This window comes from Neopsephotus bourkii, unplaced genomic scaffold (assembly GCF_033783945.1).
Source record: "Neopsephotus bourkii isolate Nb327-2 ecotype Australia unplaced genomic scaffold, CSIRO-AGI_Nbou_v1 NB_1375, whole genome shotgun sequence".
NCBI classification, from domain to species: domain Eukaryota; kingdom Metazoa; phylum Chordata; class Aves; order Psittaciformes; family Psittacidae; genus Neopsephotus; species Neopsephotus bourkii.
Window position 1 is genome coordinate 464,921 of NW_026901854.1, and position 19,985 is coordinate 484,905.

A 19,985-nucleotide genomic window follows, 5' to 3' on the forward strand; every position below is an offset into this window, starting at 1 on the left:
TCTTTTTCAGTAATGGAGTAAGTCAGTAGGTTTTGGTTTGGGGAACTGTCCGCCAGCAACCAAAGCCATACTGCAATGGCTCAGCATGATCCTTAAATGGGATGAGTTGCTCTGTATCACTCTGTCTCCTGCACCTTAGAGAATAGTTGGAAAATTGTCACTGCCTACAGATCCTCAGCAGTATGACAGCTCCAATAGTATCTGGCTGAACCAGCCACTTAAGAATCCTTTTCACCTAAGATTTTTCATCAGGAGATGTTGATTCCCATCATTTCACAGACAAGTGAAACAACTCCATTTTCTGGTGAAGCTTTGTTGTAGCTGCAAAGGGATAGAAGTGGGCAGGGTCTAAACAAAAGCATAATAAATTTTGTGAGACTGATCACTGTTGCAGGAAAACTTGATACACTTTTAGGCACATGATTTCTTAAATATGAAGTTTAACTGGATAATGGTAATTGTTGGGCTGTCTTAGAGAAAAAATAAGTAGTTCCATTGGAAAGGAAATGGGTTACAAAACTTCAAGTTTTTCAGCTGTAGAAACTTAGAAGCTGTAGAAACTTATTCACCCAGGAAATTGTACGTCCTATATGGTTTTTGCTCATTAGATGTAATATTCCTTGAAGTCTAGGTATGGGAATGTGGAGATGCGGTGCACCCTCATGGAGAAGTGACAAGGGTTTCTGTAGTGCCCCCAAAGCAGAAAATGAAATGAATGTTATGTATTTCTTCCCTGTCTCTGCTCTCATTCTGATAATAGTGTAGCTGTGAGGGCTCTGGTTTGTCACTGTGTACAATCTACATACACAGCTTGAGAAAAAGCCCCACACAGTAAGATCTCTGCCAAATTATTACCCTCAGTGTCAACTGCTACACAGTGGAGAAGATAAGACTTCCTTTATTCTGCTGTGTCCGACCATGAAGGCATGGCACAGACTTTGTTTAAATTAATCATACTTGAATTTGGATATAAAAATGAACAAGTTTTTAAGTGGAATAATACTTTAATATAACTGATGTAGGCATGGTAGAAGCAAAGATAATTACTCCTATTAATTGTTTCAATTAATAAATGTATTACAGGAAACTGGACACAATCACCCCCAGAAGTGGGCAGTTCTACAAAAATGAACAGATCTACTTTTAATGAAATCCTCTTTTCTCTCTTATATGTGAGGCTTTGTGAAAACTAAAGCTCCCAGGAATGTCTGTAAGAGATTGGTTTTGCTCAGTTTCAGAAGTGCTTCCCTTTGTTGGCATTCAATGGTTTTACAAGAGAAAATAATGAAAGCAAGTAAAACCTGTAACCATCCCCAGAGGGACAGAAGTCAAACAACAGAAAGCTGATGTCTTTGAGCTGAGCCACAATAGACAGGTCTTAACACAGTAAGGCATTCCAGAGACTGCATTAGGGACTGTCAAACCTACCTCACTAACACTAGTTAACTAAGAGATAGGGGGATCTTAGTGTTTGGATCAAAGCCTTTCTTGTCCGGATGAAAGATCACATCAGCTTTGAAAGAAAGTTCCAGATGTCTATGGGAAAAATAAATAAATAAAAAAATTCTCTTCCATTCAGCTTGTTTTCCAGCAAATTTTGAATTACTTTGTCAAGAAGAACAAAATAATATCCCAGCTGGAGAATGTGCCAGATGTTTCATTTAAAAACAACGTGAAGTCAGGAAGGCGGTAGCCAACTTAGGACTGTTTGATCCTTTCCCAAGATTCCATTATTTCTGAGGAAGAGCTATATTAAATCATTCACTGTAATCAGTTCTCCATTTAAGAACAAGCATCTTTATAAAAACACATCTAACTGTGGTCTCCTTCATACATGGACGTCGTGGCATCAGCATGTAGTGGCTGATATAGCAAACCAAATCTAGGAATAGTGACATTACCGTGCTGCAACTCACTAAAAGGTTGCAGCGGTTATCAACCAAATTGCCTTAATAGTGCTCCATAAAAAGTTATGTGAATAGTAAATTCAAATATATTTGGTGCATTAGTGGATCAGAAAAACTTACCGGAAAACAGTCTCTGACACCATGTCCATTGGCTCATCCATTTTAGAGAGCATATAGATGAGCTGATTGCTTTAGACATTAATCCACACAAGTGCTTCATTGCTAGCAAGGAGCAGATATATTAGGGAACAGAAAAGAAATGCAGACTTTGGCAACAGAAAGCACACACTTAGTGTCAGTGGGCATTTTGCCAGGATAAGGCTGGCAAATCCATTTTGCCAGGGTAAGGCTGACTCATCCTCTGTTTACGTATCATAATTCCTCACATATGCTTGTGTTGTGAGTGAAAACACAGCCAAAGACATGAGCTTCTTTGTTATACAAGTGGATCAACAGTCTCCAGTTATTTTAGCATTTGTTGGGAAGGATTTTACAGGCCTTTAAAAATGCAAGATGCCAAGAATAAATTGTTGGAGCAGAAAAAGTGTATCTAAGCCTAGGCTTTGAAATATGAAGGTTTGTAGCTTAGGGAAAAGCACCCAATAGCTGTAGTCTGCTAGTTCAAGAGTGAATTCTGCTGTACTGTACCAACTACATTACGTTCAGAAAGTTTTGCCTCTGACTGCTATGACTGTAGGCATTATTTAGACTCCCTGTGGAAATGTATTCACCACAAAGATGGGTTTATACCAAAGCCAAAGAACAAAGTAGTCCAAGTTTTGGTGAAGTATGGATTGAATCTGAGGTGTTTTCCTCAGATTCTTCTCTCTGAGATGAACAGGAGGACGATGTTCCCTCTTAGACTAAGAATTCACCTGTGTGCAGTAATCTTGCTTAGACACAGATCAGTATGCCAGAGGCACATGCTGAAAAGTGCGCCATGTATAGTACACCATGTCTCAAAATACAAGACCTAAATTTATGGTTCCTTTGAGCTGTGTGAGCATTAAATATTTGGATCAGAAATGTGCAGTACAAAATCCTGATTTTCACATCATTTTGAAAAGAAACGAGCTTTCAGGTGCTGTGAACACTTGTTTATACGGCCTTACTGCTGCTCATTTTTGCTTTGATTTAAAATTACAGAAGCAGAAGTAAAAATATTCCACCCTTTTAAATACCAATAAAATGTGTGAATTATCTTCTAAATAAAAAAGTCCATAAAAGAACAGACTTGGAAATTTTCATATAAATACTCTGCTGTAAACAAACCAGTTGACTGAGCAAAATACATTTATAAATTTAGGGGAGAACAACAGCAGAAAACAATGAGCATTCATTCCCTTTGGAAACCAAAGTGGATAAATAGGTTTAGTCATCTGTTTCCCAAGAGAGGCTCAAAGCGTGCATTTTTTTCAATGTAAAGTGCAAAGAATTGCATTGCATTTTGAATTCCATCTTAAAACTAATTAAAGGTTTGATTGTGCCACTTTCTCTGTGCTGGAATGCACTTCAATATGTACTCAGCTTAAGGCATGTGCTGAAGGAGAACTACTCAAGCACTTAACATCATTAACTATGATTTTATGTGCTTTGCTGGATCTGGGCCAAAATGTATAGAGCATATTACTCATCTTGCAAGTGAATGACAAAAATTAATGTCATCTAGGCAATTAATGAAATGGATTTACTCCAGATCTAGGTTGCTGTATCTCAGAGCAGCCTCCTTTTCATTTAATTGAAATGTTCAGGTTAAATCAGATGCGCAGGGTTATATGGAAGACGTCAGATTTTGTTTAGAGAGACACAAAAATAGCACCATTAAAATGTATTTAGAGGCCAGGTTAACTAATGGGGGTATTTAAAATCTGTTTAATATTCTTTCCTGTCCATGCTGTATTTTTGTTTGTTACTGTATTTTAGGTTAATGTCACTTGCAATAATTAGGTGCTAAGTATTTTGATTGCAAGCAGCCAACTAAAAGAGCAAGTCACAGTCCTGATCCCAGTTTACCAGTAAGGCTTCCTGCCGTCACAGATTTCTGAAGCAGGTGCCTAAAAAGCTCTCTTAAATAAATATCTGATGCCCCCATGTGGTTACATTGAGAGATTGCAGAATAAATCCTTTGGAGTTGCTTCTCTGTTTCTTTTTATTTGCGTACAGCACTGTGTGCCCAAAGAAAGAACGATAACCAAATTGCGTAACAGCCTAATTTCGATATTTTATCAATAATGAAGTTATACATATAAGTAAAATCTAGAAAATGCTGAGTTGTTTTAGGCATTACCATGGCCTAACCTAGGATAGAGTGCCCAAAATCTGACAAAAAACTGCTTCACATGAAATTGCAGTATGTACTGCATTGACCAGTGCTTAGGAAGGCACTAGCTAAAACCTGTTCATTAATGTCTAGGCGTCTTGGGGTTTTAGGTATAGTTTAATTGAAAATACACCCTGAAGATACAAACTTAAATAAATCAGCAGATCCAGTGTCAAAGAGGGGAGGTGTGGGTTTTCCTCCTACACAAATGTTCTATCTTAGGAGCTTTGACAAAGTGGATATGACAATAGATTTTTGTAGTATATTTCTTCCCATCCCAGAGTAAAGAATAAGACAGAATGATTATCAGCATCACATCCAGGATCTGGCTCTTTGCAACAAAAAGAAACAGAAGGCAAAGATTTGGCTCCTCTTGGCCACAGACATACTTTTGACCTGTAGTAAAATCCCTGAAACTCATACTGAAGGATATTAGTAGAGACACTGAGTCTTTCCAAATGCCAAGGTCAGTTACTTCCATCAAAATCAAAAGCTTTAGGGCATCCCCTACCTCTCTATGTTTTTAAGTCTCCTAAGCACTTCCACAGCACTGCTGCCAAGTCTGTGATGCCTCTGCTCTCAGTGCTCGGGGTACAATGGGTAGATTGTCCAGCTGAGCTGACTGTTAGATGCTTATATTTATTTATTTGCACTAAGTAATTGGCAGTTACTTGTTGAGCAGAATAGGGCTGTGATGCTACAGCAGGCTAGCACATGACACTTAAATTAGCTACCTACTGTGCTCATCCTCTTTTGCTGTGATTGCCTCCCTGCCATACTCACAACTAATCAAATTAAGGGTTACGTCCATCTGTTCTGAACCAAAATCCATGGCACAGCATTAGGGGTGGCTTAGGCCCAAGACCTGCCTCTTGCTCTGGCCTGGCATCTGCCTGTGATGTATCACACTGACTCCCCCCCCAGCCTTCTGACATCCTGTTCAAGAAGCTGGTGAGGTTAACTTTAATTGAGAAATTAATATACAGCAGGGGGGAAAGAAAGAGAAAAGAAAATATGTGAAAGTGGGATTCATACAGCTGTTTGTCATACAGAGACGTGAAATTGGTAGTCATTATGCCCTCCTGCATCTGGACAAATAGTTGCTAAATTAAACAGTCTTTAAAGAGACAAAGAGAGGCAAAACCACATCTTCCTCCTTTTGCCCCCAGCCTCTGGTAGCCTGCTCCTAAAGAACAATTGTAATTCTACAAAAACAAATGCAAGAGTATAGGGAACTACATGATAGAACTAGGTGACTGTTATCAATATCTCCAGTGATGTACAGTTGTAAATAGAGAAATAAACAGCTCACTACTGTAAAGAGATTACAGGGCTCTAAATCCACCAGGGGATTGTGGTGATATCATAAACTATAAGAGCAAAAGCTCAAGTGGCCTTATGCAGTCACCACAATCCAGCAGAGGAATTATAGCCCTATAACTCAAGATTTACTTAGTTCTTACACTTTACAGAGCACAGAGCTGAGCTTTGGATCAGTGCCCTGAACGGACTGTCCAGGTTTGATCTTCTCCCCCTGCTCTTTGTCTCTTACTCTCTTCCTTCACAGGCACCATACATGGCTCTTATTGCTTCTAGCACTTGCCTTACAACAGCCACCGAAGCTCCTTTGCTACAGGATTGATCTTGTCTCTAATAAATCTGTGCAAGGTTCAGGAAACTGAGCAGCAAACAGACTTGGCATCTGAGAAGGATTTTGGGGGACACTGTCCTACAAAACTTCCCTCCAGTACATGCTTATCTGATGCCCAAACCAATACATCGAGAATTACAAAATGACTTTTCCAGGCCATTGCCAGCCCATCCCAGAAATGCTGGGCACTACAGGTGACTCTTAGCAGTAAATGTTCTTTATTCATAAGCTAAGGACATACTGTGGTGACTCTTAGCAGTAAATGTTCTTCATTCATAAACTAGGGACTTACTGTGAAACAGTTGTGAAATGTTCTCTTCCAAAACCAAGTAAGGTTGCACACAGCTGTTTCAGTATATATGGGTCCCAAACCAGCACAGCAATTAAACTTGAGTAATCCTGTCTTTTCTTCTAGATAGTTCAGCTGAAGATGGTGTGTCCCATCCTGTGTTCAGATAATAGATTTGTTCTTTCAGGACTTTGGTTTTTTAAAGTAATTTCTTCCTATCATCCTTTCCCCATTCAGCTGTCCTGAGATACCAAAGAGGAGCTGCAGAACAGCTAGTGTTGGGTTCCAGTACTCACTTGCACCTTGCCATTCCCAGTCTTCCCATTAGAACCTTTCTGATTCCACAGTCACACCATAGGGATCAGATCTTCACAAGAATCTGCCCTCTGTATTTCAGATGAACAGGGATTCACAAACAATTAAGAAAATCAAAAGGGATGGAAAGTAGTGGAGAAGTGTGACCTTTTATTCACCAGACCATAAAACCTCAGAGATAAACCAGCCAAGCTGTCCAGCCAGCCCAGCATGCCATCTCAAACTGTATCCAGTACCACATTTCAAAGAAAGCTGCACAAAATATGCAGTCATTGGACAACTGTCTGCATTGTCAACCTCGCCTATTTCCAGTCAGGCTGGTACCTTTCTTCTCAAGCCCTGCTTCATCTCGCTGAGAAGCCCTTGACGGGTTCTCTCCCTAGAAGGTGGCCCCAGCAGGAGGCTCACTCAGTGTCTTCTTGGCTCCTCATTTCTTCCCCAGGTGAGATGACAGCAGCCTGTCAAGCCCTTTTCTGGCTGCAGCTCATCTGGTCAACAGCAATGGGAGCTGGCAGGAGCTGGTGAGGAGCAGCAGGCTGCTTCTTGGTGACCTGGTTTGTCAGAGGTGAGCACAGCCCTGAGCCTGATGCAGGGAGATGTACGTCTGACACGAGGCAGAAGTCTACCCCACCTCTCCCCCTGCTCATGGTGGTGAAACGGGGACCTTCCATGAGCTAGAATTGTGAATTATTACATCTATGCAAGCATCAAAAATAACTCTCAGCCATGGCCCACGGCCCCATGGTGGTGGCTGTGCTCCTCCACATTCCCTTCACGATGTAAAGACATGTTATAGGCCTTGTGAGTAGGATTCGGCTCAAGGTTAAATAATGTCACCATCAGCTCCTTCACCACCATATGCAAAGTTCAGTACTTCCCAGTGAAATACTAATTCCCATTCCAGGATACTATCTAAAGTCATTGCTGTAAAACAGCAAGGATGAAAAGAACAGATTTTTCTCTCCCCTTTTCCCTTTAAAAAGCTACACTGGGGAAGGGGGTGTAGAGGGAAAGGGGGGGAACAAAAAAAAAAAATGAAAATCAACCCAAAAACTGGAGAGAAGCTTTGTTTCAAATAAGCTGGACCCGCTTCTCTAGTTCTGTCAGTAAAATGCTTGCAGCCTCTTTCTCCCTCCAAGAAACATCGGTGTTTCCCTTTCATTTTTTTCCTCTCCTAAATAGTTTACATTTTTTCCTAAAGCGAGTTTCAGACCCTGCATCCCACAATTCAGCTAATAAATAGTGCAATCCTCGCGCTCCTCTGTTTATATACAAGGCATAGGGGAACTATTAAACGAGCCCAGTATTTCTAGGAAAAAAATCATTCCGCAAAAGCGGAGAACAAGGAATGAAGGTGTCTGTATCTATAACTAACACAGGTTCCAAACTGAAAAAGGGAAGGGGGAACATGGAATAATGAATCTATTAAGAACCCCTTGGTTAATAGTTAACTTGAATAAAAGCTGCTAATGATATTTTAAAGTCCTGAAGGAGCTTTTCAAGACATAATTTAATGTTGCATTTTTTTTCTCATGCACTTTCCATTGCTGCCTGTGGACCCTAGATTTAATCAGATTTCCCATTCTCCTAAGACTTTATGAAGTCCTTCTTGATTTGCAGCCAACCAAAGCACTTTCAATAATGTATGGTAAAAGGGTTTAATTTTTAATATACAAGAATGGGCTAGAGCTGCTACACATTGTAGTAGATTGGTAAGTACAGTATTACACTCTGCAGAGTAGTTAGTAAAACAGAAGAATGCATTTATATCCCAAATGCTATTGAAAACATGTTTATTTTATTAGTAACAAATGTATAATTGAAGAACCTGTCTAATCCAGAATTACTGTTCACACCTTCTTTACCAAGATAAAGTCATTTTCAGCTTGTTACCATAATAACTCAAGCCTCCCATGGTTTTCCGTCTCTCATGCTGCTCTGCTGCTCCAAAAGCTCAAGGAAAAAATAGAGAACCTATTGAAATGTGAAGTTACACATTCATATCCTGGATTCAGCTAATCAAGTGGGAAAATATCTTCTAACACTGGAGACCAATTCATAGGGCTTAACCTTAAAATAAGATTATTTGTACCTTGATATTTGCATGCATTTTTCCTTTGTTTAATACTACCCAGAAAACAGGAATGCTCAGAGCTACATATAGATGAAAATCCAGTTTAAAACTGAGGGTCTGACACTGCAAATCAGAGAGGGCTGTTTCATAAAAGTTGCTTTCCTTTACCAAGCTATAATACACAAAGAAAGGGGCTTTCATAGTAAATACCCCTGTTATTCAAAATCCCCAAAGGTGAACTAATGCTTCCTTAATATATTAATAAGATAGAAATTATCACTGTGCCATAGTAACTGTACAGATGCTGAGGCTTTATACCTGTGGTAATTCATCTGAGTCATTCCTGATTTATTATTGGTTTCTTAATGAAATGAGGCAAGTCTGTTTCTCTATGCATAAGTGTGCGCCTGTCAGTCACCCTCGATAACTTTCAAGTCTAGAAGCCAAATTCAGTTGAACTGGGGAGGGAGAAGTCTTGCTGAAATTCCACTTCATGATAACACGCATGGCAAGAGAGGATAGACACGCTGCTCATGCAGGGATCCTGCAGTAAGGTTAATCCTTACTGGACCTCAGAGAATATACGCTGTTGTTTACTCGTCAATCACAAAGTCATTGGAAACCAAGCTTCACTGGCTTCCCTGATCACTGAAATATTTACTGTCAGTAGGAGAGGGACACCAGGCCTACATTCGAATACAGTGTCAGGGTAGTGAGTGCAGTGGAAGTATGACCGTCTGCTTAGAGCCATAGATATTTCAGGGAAATACACCTTGGCTTCTGCACCAGGACTAAGCACAGCACAGAAAAGCCAGCACAACCCACTGCATCCCATAGGAAAGCCTGGAAAATGAACAGAATTGCTTGCCAGTGAAAAAATCATACATTTTTAAATCTTCTTACTTCAAAATAAGCCATAGATTAGGTCACATGCTATATAATGGCAAAATTAATATATTATGAATGATTTATCATTATGGAAATATGCAGATGCTTATTGGTGACAAGAGTCATATACAATTTTCACACAACAGGTTGTTAATAATGGATAAGGATTTATCAGTATATCCTTTTCTAAAGAAAGAGCACTATTAAGACTTGTTCTTTCACTGGAATCAAATAACTTACTGTGCATTGAGTTGCTTGTGAAATTGAGCTACTTTTGCCATTACTACTAATTACATTTTAATGTTGAATATCTAAAGTAAATGTACATCAAATCACTGCAGGAACAGTACTGTTACGCCACTAAGTCACAAACAATGTTTTTCCTGTGCCTACTTACACTAAATTAAGAGAAAAAATGAAGCAAGCACTACCTTGTCCTAACTTGTAGCATGTTCCTGGTAGGAAAACTCTTAAAACTGGTCCTGCCTGTGAGGCTTGTTTCACATGCACATGGGAGGATTTGCTCTTATTTAACTAGGAAATTTTCAGAACAGAAGCTCAGTTATGGCTAAGTCCTGTGGATAGCTGGGCTGATGAGTGATGTACCATAATGAGACAAGTGTGGGACAAGAGGCTAGGAACTCAGCATGTGTTCTCAACAATACTCAGAGCCTGTTCCCCCTCTTATGCCTTAGTCAGACCCTTTGGGATCAAACTGGAGCAATTCAGGAATAGTCAGCCCTCTTCTCAACACTGTTTGCTGCCACCAGCAGAGGTGTCTTCCCTCCACAAATAAGCAATCTTAATACATCATGCCTCAGTTTGAAGCTAGCAGAGCCATCTTATTCTCTGCTGAAGATGGTCTAAACATAGCAGAACTTGCAGTCACACTGATGTGTGCTCACATCATCCATTCTGGCACTTGGGTGAGAGGTTCCAACAAGTCCTTCCTCAAGAAAGATGAACAATCATAGTAACTGCTTGAAATTTCCAAAGAGTTCCTGCTGTAAGCCTTCAAAGGCAAATTAATCCATAAGAAATGCACAGGGACGTACAACTCTCTCTCTGCATGGCATGCAAAACACCTGAAAACTTCACTTTGTGTTGATTAGGAAATCAACATACATACAAGACAAACCGAATGTCAAGAAGGCCTGATGTTTAGACAACAGCAATACATTTTCCTATCCTGTCTAGGGAAAACAGAAGTTGTATTTGTGCCAAACAATGCAGGAGAGTTTTTGGAGCTTGCCAATTCCATTTAATTTAGAAAGCAAATATCTTCACACAGTTAATTGAAAGACCATTGATCAAGAAAGGTTCATAAACCAGCAGCTAGGTAAAAGGAAAGCCCAATGGTAAATGACCACATGGTAGATAGATGTTAGCGCATGAATTGCATTCATTATTGTCTTTATTGTTGCCATAAAGAAAAGGAATTTGGAAAATCCATCTGCTCCCACAGATGGAAGCCCCCTGACATGAGGCTCCAGAGAGTCAAGAACTTGCATTCAGTCCTCACTGAAAAGAGACAATTGCTGTCCCTGACCTACCAGAGCACTAAGAGGACATGACCTCCTTTTAGAGGTCTTCTCCATTGACAGCCTCCTTTTATTCCCACTGTTTTCCAAAGAATTTGACCCAGATTTGCAAATACAACAATTTTAGCACCCCCAAAACTCCATTTCCCTGCCAAGAATATTTATTCTTTTTGAAGAAAAATGAGAAGTCACTTACTCTGAGAGGAGGCTACCAAGGTACTCTGAGGACTGATGATGCTTCCTTACTTCCTACATACATTTATGTATGTACATACAACCACTCTTCAGGAATCGTTACTGGTCCAGGATCTTTCCCCTCCTCATCTACAACATCCTACTCTAAACATGTAGAACAGTCTCAGGGAATACAAAGGTTATGCACTGTCCCTTGAGACTATTCAGAATAGTGCTTTTTCCCATCATAGGTCACTTTTCCAAGCAGTTTTCTGAAGGAAGCACCAGAACTTTGAATCCAGCCAGAAGGATTACATACAGCTAAGAAACAGAGGGGAAATTAATGTAATTACTGTGTACAACAAGGGAGAACAGCACATAAAAGGCAGTGACTGATTAGAAGGCATTCTTTTCTCATAGGGGCTCCTAATTAGCTCACTAATACCATGCTTATCTATTTTAACAATTTAATGGTTTCTTGTCACATTAGAAACGAGCAGGATCTGTCACACCCTCTCCACCTGGAGAAGTTCACCTGAGAGAAACTGTTTCCTTTTCACTTCCAGCTATCAATGAGATTTCCATCTTCCCTGGGAAGGGGGATGCTTCCCCACACACTCTGTGCCAGGCAGGTTCACCTCAGGAGCAAGCTCTCCCCACATAACTCTGCTTCCAGATGTTACCTCTAAATCCGGCTCCCAGATCACCACTTTCATCCGGTTGACACCTTAGTCTAAGCCCCACCAGAGGATAGGCTAGCATGGCAAACCAACCCTTTAGTGTCCAAAAGTATAGTGGTCCTAATCTCAGGGATAGGATTACTCCTGATCTCTGGATTGTTCAAACAGTAATGACCTTAAAATGACAGAGGGTAGATTTAGATTAGGTATTGGGAAGAAGTTCTTTATTGTGAGGGTGGCAAGACACTGGCACAGGGTGCCCAAAGAAGCTGTGGATGCCCCACCTTTGTCAGTATTTGAGGTCACATTGGATGGGGTTTTGAGCAACCTGGTCTAGTGGAAGGTGTCCCTGCCCGTGTCAGGGCGGTTGGAACTGGATGATCTCGAGGTCCTTTCCAACCCAAACCATTCTATGGTTCTGTTATTCTATGGCCCAAGCTTAAACAGGGACTTGTTGCTCCTCCTCCTATTGGATAAGAATTAAAGTTTGGGAGAGGGAAAGAAGGAGAAGTTGTTATTTCTCCTAGGGAGACCATTAATTGAAATTTATTTTTCTCATTTTTCACTTTAAGTGGATCTAGTAAGCAATGTGGGTGATATGTTTAGTGTCTCCCGCTATTTGAGTCAAGTTAAAGCAAGAGTCATGTCAGAGCAGTTTCAAACACACCCGTGGTTCTCACGAGTCCAAAAGGAGGTATGAGTATTTTGTTAGATCTAATACAATGCCACTTAATGCCTGCAGGATCTCATTTTCAGAGAATCTAAGGCAGAAATTAATCCATGCATGGCATACAGCTTTAAACCCATAAAACCTGGCAACTTGATTCTAAAATCGGGTTACTTCCAAATCCCTCAGCTTCACAGTGCAGTAAACCCAGTAACATACTGTCAACAGATAAAAAGTCAATACTATCCATACTGCCTACAACATAAAACATGTTCTCTTGGGACAACTTTGCCAGTGCTTTGACAGAACGAACATCTTAAAAGCCCAGTGTTTAAATGCAAAAGAACTTGTCTAGAGTTCAGTTTTTCAGTGTATTTACAATGAGCAATCAGATTTTCTCCTTGTGCAGCTGATTTTAAGTACTACCATATGAGATGAAGGCAGTCATTTCAAGAATTTAAGACTAACAAATGGAAGAACACCACAATATGCCTTTTTTATGGCAGCCTGGCTCACCAGCTTATCTAACAACCAATTCAGTGTGCACTTTAAGGGCATATATAGTGTGCACCCTGAACCCCCTTTGGGGACAGAACACACAGTGCTTTCATAGCATGTAGCAAAGGGGCAGGTGCCTTTTTAAAAACTGCTATTGGAAATTTGGCCCTAAGAACATAGATGCAACACAGCCTTTGAAATTTCTGGAAACTTAACTGATGGGCAGGGTTTTAAAAGCATGCTCCTAATTCAGCCTGAATGCAAATTAACATGTTCAATTTAGCACAAAGACACGATGTAAATCAATAAATGTCATTGATGCATAACATCTCTTATGACCTGACCAACAACTTCAGTAGATACCACTTGATTTCAGTAGGCCAAATGTCTCCAGTTAAACATAAAAACCAAGCATTATATGATCCAAAGGGATCACTTAAACAGAACAATACATATATGAAGAAAGCTTCCTTTCACAGTCCTTCTGAGGACACTAATACAAAAGAAACAAGGTGTTTTCTTCTGCTGGTGATGGAACATTGTGGCTGTTGTAAGTCCCTATGTTATGGCTCTTGAGTTTAGCTAATTAGGACATTTCACCAGAGGAAGATATTTGTAAAGACAGTGTGTCCCTAACAAGAATCTATGCTGCTTAAGAGGGCTCACAAAACAAATTCCCAACATTCTTCAAATATATTCAAATTACGTCCCTAATTAAGAATTGCAGCTTTGGAGACTGATGTCATAGGAACAAAATCTTTTTGTTTTCTGATCATATAAAATGATGGCAGTTTTCTTTTCTGTACAGATTGTGAGCTCCTTAAGTAAGTGTAATTTGAGAGAAATGAAATTCATTCCAATTAAGTTTGTTCTGTTTGCTTTAGCTACAGTGGTCTTTCAGACATCGAATACTATGTGCCTAGATGAGCTGATGAAGTCCAGTCTGCAGAGCACAGAAGATGATGCTGATAAGTATTACAAGGTAAGATCTGTATTGCTATGAATTATTTGGAGGAACTGTGGGTCAGACCTTGAGCGCTTTGAAATCTTTGGCAAAGGCTCTCCTAACCCCACTGCGCAGCACTCAGCATTGCAGAACTAGCAGTATGAAAACAGCTTGTTGGAAGAATTCTCAGGAAATTCATTTGCTTGAACACATATACTGTGTAAATCAATTCATGTTTCAATTTTCTCGCAACACAGCCTTGCAATTACATTGAGACTTACTCTGAAATGTTTCTTGCTTACATAGTGGGGCCTGAATTAAAATTCCTGTCAGGCATTTTATGCACAGAATATAACAGATATATTATTAATCCAAAATTAATAAAGGCATGCTTGTGATACTCAAAGAATAATGATAAACAGGGAACATTTTAAATCTAATATAGTTAATGGTTTTAAGATTCTACTCTGGAAATTGACTATAAAAACATCTTTGCAGGGCTGCACATTTATTATGTCTCAATAGATGCCAAATTAAATTTGTACAGTTCATCTGTATTATTTTTCTTGTCTACCCTACAAATACTCCCTGGGAAAGGAGAGCCAACCTCTCTTTGTGACTCATCATCATTGGTGTAATAAAGATCCTTCAAACCAAAACACAACTTCAATTATGTTAGTGAACTCCTGTGGTCTTCAGCTCACTGTCTTTCATATACTTCATAAGGGGTGTGCAGGTGCAATCAGAGGGATAGTTTATTTAATGTTTTAATCGTGGAGTATGAACTAGAATGGCTCATTCCCCTTCACTCCGAATAGCTGGAAAAGTTCCCAGGAAGTCACCAAACAGGGACAAGGAACTGAAATGAAGATTAGTAACATTTGTGTCTTTAACTGAAATTGAAAAACATATTTGTACCTATTTGCTGTTAAGGCTTGGAAATCTAACATTGCCATAAAAATAAGTGACTTTAATATGCCCAGGGAAAGAACACTGCCATAAGGTCATGTTGATACAGCTAGTTTTCAGGCAGCAGCTGCCCTTTACATCATGAGACCAGAAATACACCAGGCTCAGGTCTTCATTGTATGCCAGCATAGACACAGAATGTAGATTTTGTGCTGGCTGCACAAAAATTAGGAGCCCAGGAGCTCCTAATGCATCTTGTGTACTAGCGGAGGACCAAAGCAACCTAAAGCTGAGGACAACATCTATGCTGCAAGGCCAGAACAGGCATCATATCAACTTGACTGAAACGCTTGCCATGCACTTCCCTGGTTGTTAGCCCAGCAGGATATTGGGTCAAAAGCATCCATCAGGTGCTTAGGAAGAAATGAGCTACACCTTCAGGTAGCATGACCCATCCTCCTGTTCATCCAGACTAGATGAGTAAGAGGCTGGGTCTGTGTCAAGTTACTAAACATAGGCAGCATCTTCCCCTGCAGACAACTTCAGCTGGTGATGCTAGAAAATGTGGACCTGACAGTGCCTCCTGTCTACACTTAACTGATGGTATAGGTACCAACACCTATGCCCAGAAATATTTCCAACTGACACCATTTGAACAGTTACAGATCCTGATGTGGAAATGCACTCTTGAGTCAGTGTACTGGAAAGGTAAGCAGGACAATGTCTGCATATGAAGTACTCCACATTACAATGGAGTTTAGCAAATACATCTAAAAAGCATTAGATACCCAAAAGAGAGTGTTACCTATCAGCTTTCTAAGAAGATATGAAAATGAATACTTTGTGTGATTGGTAGCTGGAGTAATGCCCTATAAAATGATAGTATTCTTTATTTAATTATTTTTATTTAGATTAAAGATATCTTGGAAGAAAAGGAGAGGAGTCTCAATTTTGAAGAAATGCAAGACTGGGGATCGAAAAATATCCTTAAAATGAACCCTTCTACCATAAACAAGATGCCAAATTCAGCTGCTAATTTACCTCTTAGGTTTGGAAGAGGTTATCCAGAAGAAAGAAGCATTAAACCAATTGCTAATTTGCCTCTGAGATTTGGGAGAGCTTTTGGAGGTAACATACCTGGTCATGCTCCAGAGGTATCACACAGGCCTGGGAGGTCTCCACTTATTAAAAGTTCCAGTCAGTCACTTCTAAATTTTCCACAGAGATTTGGGAAGTCACTGTCTGTCAATCTGCCTCAAGAAGTTCAGGAATCTGGACCAGGTAATACTATACAAGTGTTCAAGCCATATATTAAAATGCATATTAAAACATAGGTTAGTGATGATCAAATACAACCAGATTTTCTCAAAGGATATTCCCTAAACATTTTGATGAGTCCAGTTTGCAGTTCATCAAACCAAAAGGCATCATCACAAGTACTAGTAGAGAGTCTCTTTATGAAATCTTTTCTAATGAGAAGGTGCCAAATAGCCAAAGCTGCAAATGTTCATATGACAAGATTAGGTTTAAAACCACTTTTTTAGATCAGTTTTTACTTTGAAAAGTTTAAAGCTTTGGTGAAAAAGGTTCAGGATTATTAAAATATCTCATTTCAGCATGATAAAGTGACCAAATAAAATTACCCTCCTATTTTCTAAATTTGTGCAAATTAGAGTTAAAAAAAAAAGGACAACATTCCAAGCTGAATTGCAGCATTTTGAAAATGATGGCAGTTCTCATGCAAACTTTTGGTTTTCTTCCTTCAGACTCCCTTACTGAGGCAAAGTTTAAGATTTTGATTTTTCCAAATTAAGATGAAAAATTTGTTTTGACATCTCAGAAATTTTTTTAGGATAGGGAAAAAGTATTTCTTGCCTGTTACTGGGAATAATTTAAAGCAGCTCCTCAATATCAGTCCTTCATATCGTATCTGCTGCTTTATACAAACTTCATTTGCCTTGTAACTGAGTATCTGCTGGCTACCCCGATGTGTATCTGCTGCATGCATGACATAGAAGTTCAGGCCAGGAAAGGTAACTGATATATTCAAAGGAAGGTTCTTTCCTGTTTAATTTGATTCCTATAATTTCTTTCTCAATGCCTCACCTGATTGTAACAGATTTTGTTTTATTTGTCTGATATTTTTAGGGATATGAGTTCTAACAGTTACGGTAATACTGGAATGAAATAATGAAGACAGAACCTGAAAGACTCTGAAAATCTGCAATGTGTTTTCAAAACTAAAGGTCATGAAAAGGAACCTATAAGAACTGAAATGCAAACCTGACTTCATGTTATGAATAATTCTGTACAAACCCTTGATATATAAGGCAATGACAATTGTAGTGACTGTTGTAGCAGTTTACTTCAGTGGCAGTGTAGTATAAATCCTGTTTACTTCTGTGTGACTTATACCCTGTTGGTTGTAAAACCTAATTTCAGAACAATGGCTGTATAACTGAAAGCATTTTAAGCAAAATTAAAAGAAGCATAGTATGAATAAAGCAGCATGGTACAAATAAAATGAAGTCTACAATATGAATAACAAACAGGAGCAGGATCAAAACCACTGGTACTCTTTGTGTCATATGCAGCTAAAGAAAAAACAAGTAAAATGTAGAGAAAGCACTTTTCCTGTTGTTTGAGTCATGTTAGACATAAATCTGAAAGGTAACTTGTCAGGAATTTGTCACAAATAAAACCTACTATCTTGGACCCCACTGAGGAATAACATCTAACTAAAGTAACATACATTGTAATGTAATGATCTTGGGCTTTATATCTGAGATAACACCCTCCCTAATGCTCTACAAGATCTGCCCTGTGGGTCTCCCACTTTCTCTGTCAATGTGAACGACACGCACACATACAGAAGGGACTACTCCATTTAAGCCTGTACTTCTATTTCATACTTCCTATCAAAACCATTCTCTTCTAAATGGAATATCACGTGTTCAGGCTTTCTCCAAAACTGAGTTTTCAGTAAGCTTTGAAGAGAAGCTGAATTTGTACTTGTTACAGGGAAGCCAAATCTAGTAGACTACAGGATCTCAGGGATTCTTTCTTCTGATCCTCAGATGCTGCATTACTTTTACACCATGTCTGGCCAATGGTGGAAATAGGCATTCCCCCCAAAACCAGACCACATGTACAAACGTGTATGTATGTACTTGAGAGTTACACCTTGACAGTCACAACTGATTACCAATCAACAACAGAGCTGCATCATTACAGTCTCTAATTATATACCAACAAGACCGACATAAACACACAATGGGCTGATCCCTTTATTACTCATAGGTTAATAAAACTGAAGGTTGCTAGTAGATCTCCCACCCAAACAAGGCAAACAGGTCCCTTCAGTAGCTCTTCCATATCTGTGATCTCTTTAGCATCTGGCTTTCAGACCCTTGATCACTCCACTGTCCTGACCTATGTTCTTCCTGGTAGCTGGCTCCTCCACCTCTCATCCTGCTCACCACCTAGTCCAGCTTTAAATTCATATTAGAATCACACACACAAATGGGTCCCTTCATCAGCAGCTGTTAGATATTCAGTCTGTTGAAGAGCTGATATCCAGGCAACTCATCTCTCCAGTTGCTAGCCCTCAGGCTTGCAGGATTCTTCAACCCTTGTTCTGTATCTCCAGCTGCTGGCAGTCAGACCACTCTACTCACCAGCTAACCTGGCTTGAAATCAGCTAGCAGATCATGCACATGTGTGCATGCAGAACAGAGAGCATACTCACACAGGAAAACATTCAATTATCGAGTTTAACAAGAAGACAAGACATCCTGTGATGATCAGGCATAGGGCATAGCCTGACAAAAAAATGACAGCAGCTTGACTGCATGCAGCTGACCTCTTTTATCCCCTCTCTTCTCCATTTTCCCATACTTGCTCCTCTCCCATGTATCTTAATCCCTGCATTTGACTGGTTTTGGCTTTTCCCTAAACATCCCAAAATAAACCCAGCACTTTCCCACATCTCTTGAAACATCCCATAATAAATCTTATGTGATCCTGCAAGGCCTTTTAGATATCCCATTGTAAGTTTGCTGTTTCCTATGAGATTCATGATAACCAGTTACAGAGCTCTGGCTGAACCTCCTCAAGGCATTGAGTGGTTCCTTAAAGATCCCATCAATCAGTGATCTAAAACTTCTGCTCTTTGTTACTGTCTTGTTATCTCTTCTTCCTTGGGGTTTGGGTATCTGAGAGTTTAATTTATTGCTTCTTCTGTCTCTTGTCTTAGTCTTTTATGCTGAATAACCAGTAATCAGATATCTTTACATTCCACATATCTTTAGAAGAACCTGGAAAAAATCCTAATCAAACTGATCATTTTTTATCAGATAAATTTATACTTGGGACAGAGCCTATGGTGCTGTTCTTCTACAAACTTAATGAGGCTACTTGAAACAACACTATTCAGCCTGTGGCTGGGGAAATCTAATTCAACCCAAAGTAGTAAGAACACACTCTTGAAAATATCTAGTCCCTCTACTCAAACTTGAAATATCAAAGAGCTAGGGCCACCTAAACAGATTATAAACAATGAGATCGTACATTTTGAAAGTAAGAAAGAGTCCAAAACCAGTCTTTGGGCTTCTCAGTCTCACAAAACTACCTAACAAGTGCTGGTGAAAGACCAGGTTTGCAGTGTTACTTGGGTACTGCAGCCAAGTTCGTGATGAAGGACACTGGTCAACAATTTGTGGAAGGGAAAGTTGAAGACCCAGCCTATGAAGTAGAAATCTTGTCACTGCCTGCCACCAGAACAGGATGTCATTCTTTCTTTAGTCAGGAAAACTGGGATCTTTTAGTGATTTACAGTCAAACGAACAGCAGAAGGAGGTGCCCTGAACTTTGTGTTGTGTTCTGGTTCTGCAAACCACACTGCATTGCACATCATGCGACCCAAGAGCAAACAAGATTTGTGAGAATGCCTGAGCAGCAATAGAAACTGCTTTTGCAAGGAACAGATCACCTAGCAACAGGAAAAGGGTACATATCAATTGGCATTAATGATGGCTACTATGGGAGGAAAGCAGAAGCCCAAACACTGGCCCAGCAGCAGGTAAAATTAGGTTGCCCTCTTATTGCAAGCTCCACAGCACAGATAG

General features: G+C 39.7%; 1 protein-coding gene across 1 annotated transcript; it reads left to right on the forward strand.

The window, feature by feature from the left end:
* Window positions 1–6,634: 6,634 nt before the first annotated feature.
* On the forward strand, window positions 6,635–17,688 carry NPVF (neuropeptide VF precursor). The gene is made up of 4 exons (XM_061367275.1): window positions 6,635–6,924; window positions 13,889–13,986; window positions 15,771–16,140; window positions 17,008–17,688. Exons 1-4 carry the CDS (start codon window positions 6,693–6,695, stop codon window positions 17,013–17,015), a joined length of 708 nt encoding a protein of 235 aa, XP_061223259.1. The 5' UTR covers window positions 6,635–6,692; the 3' UTR covers window positions 17,016–17,688.
* The last annotated feature ends 2,297 nt before the right edge of the window (window positions 17,689–19,985 follow it).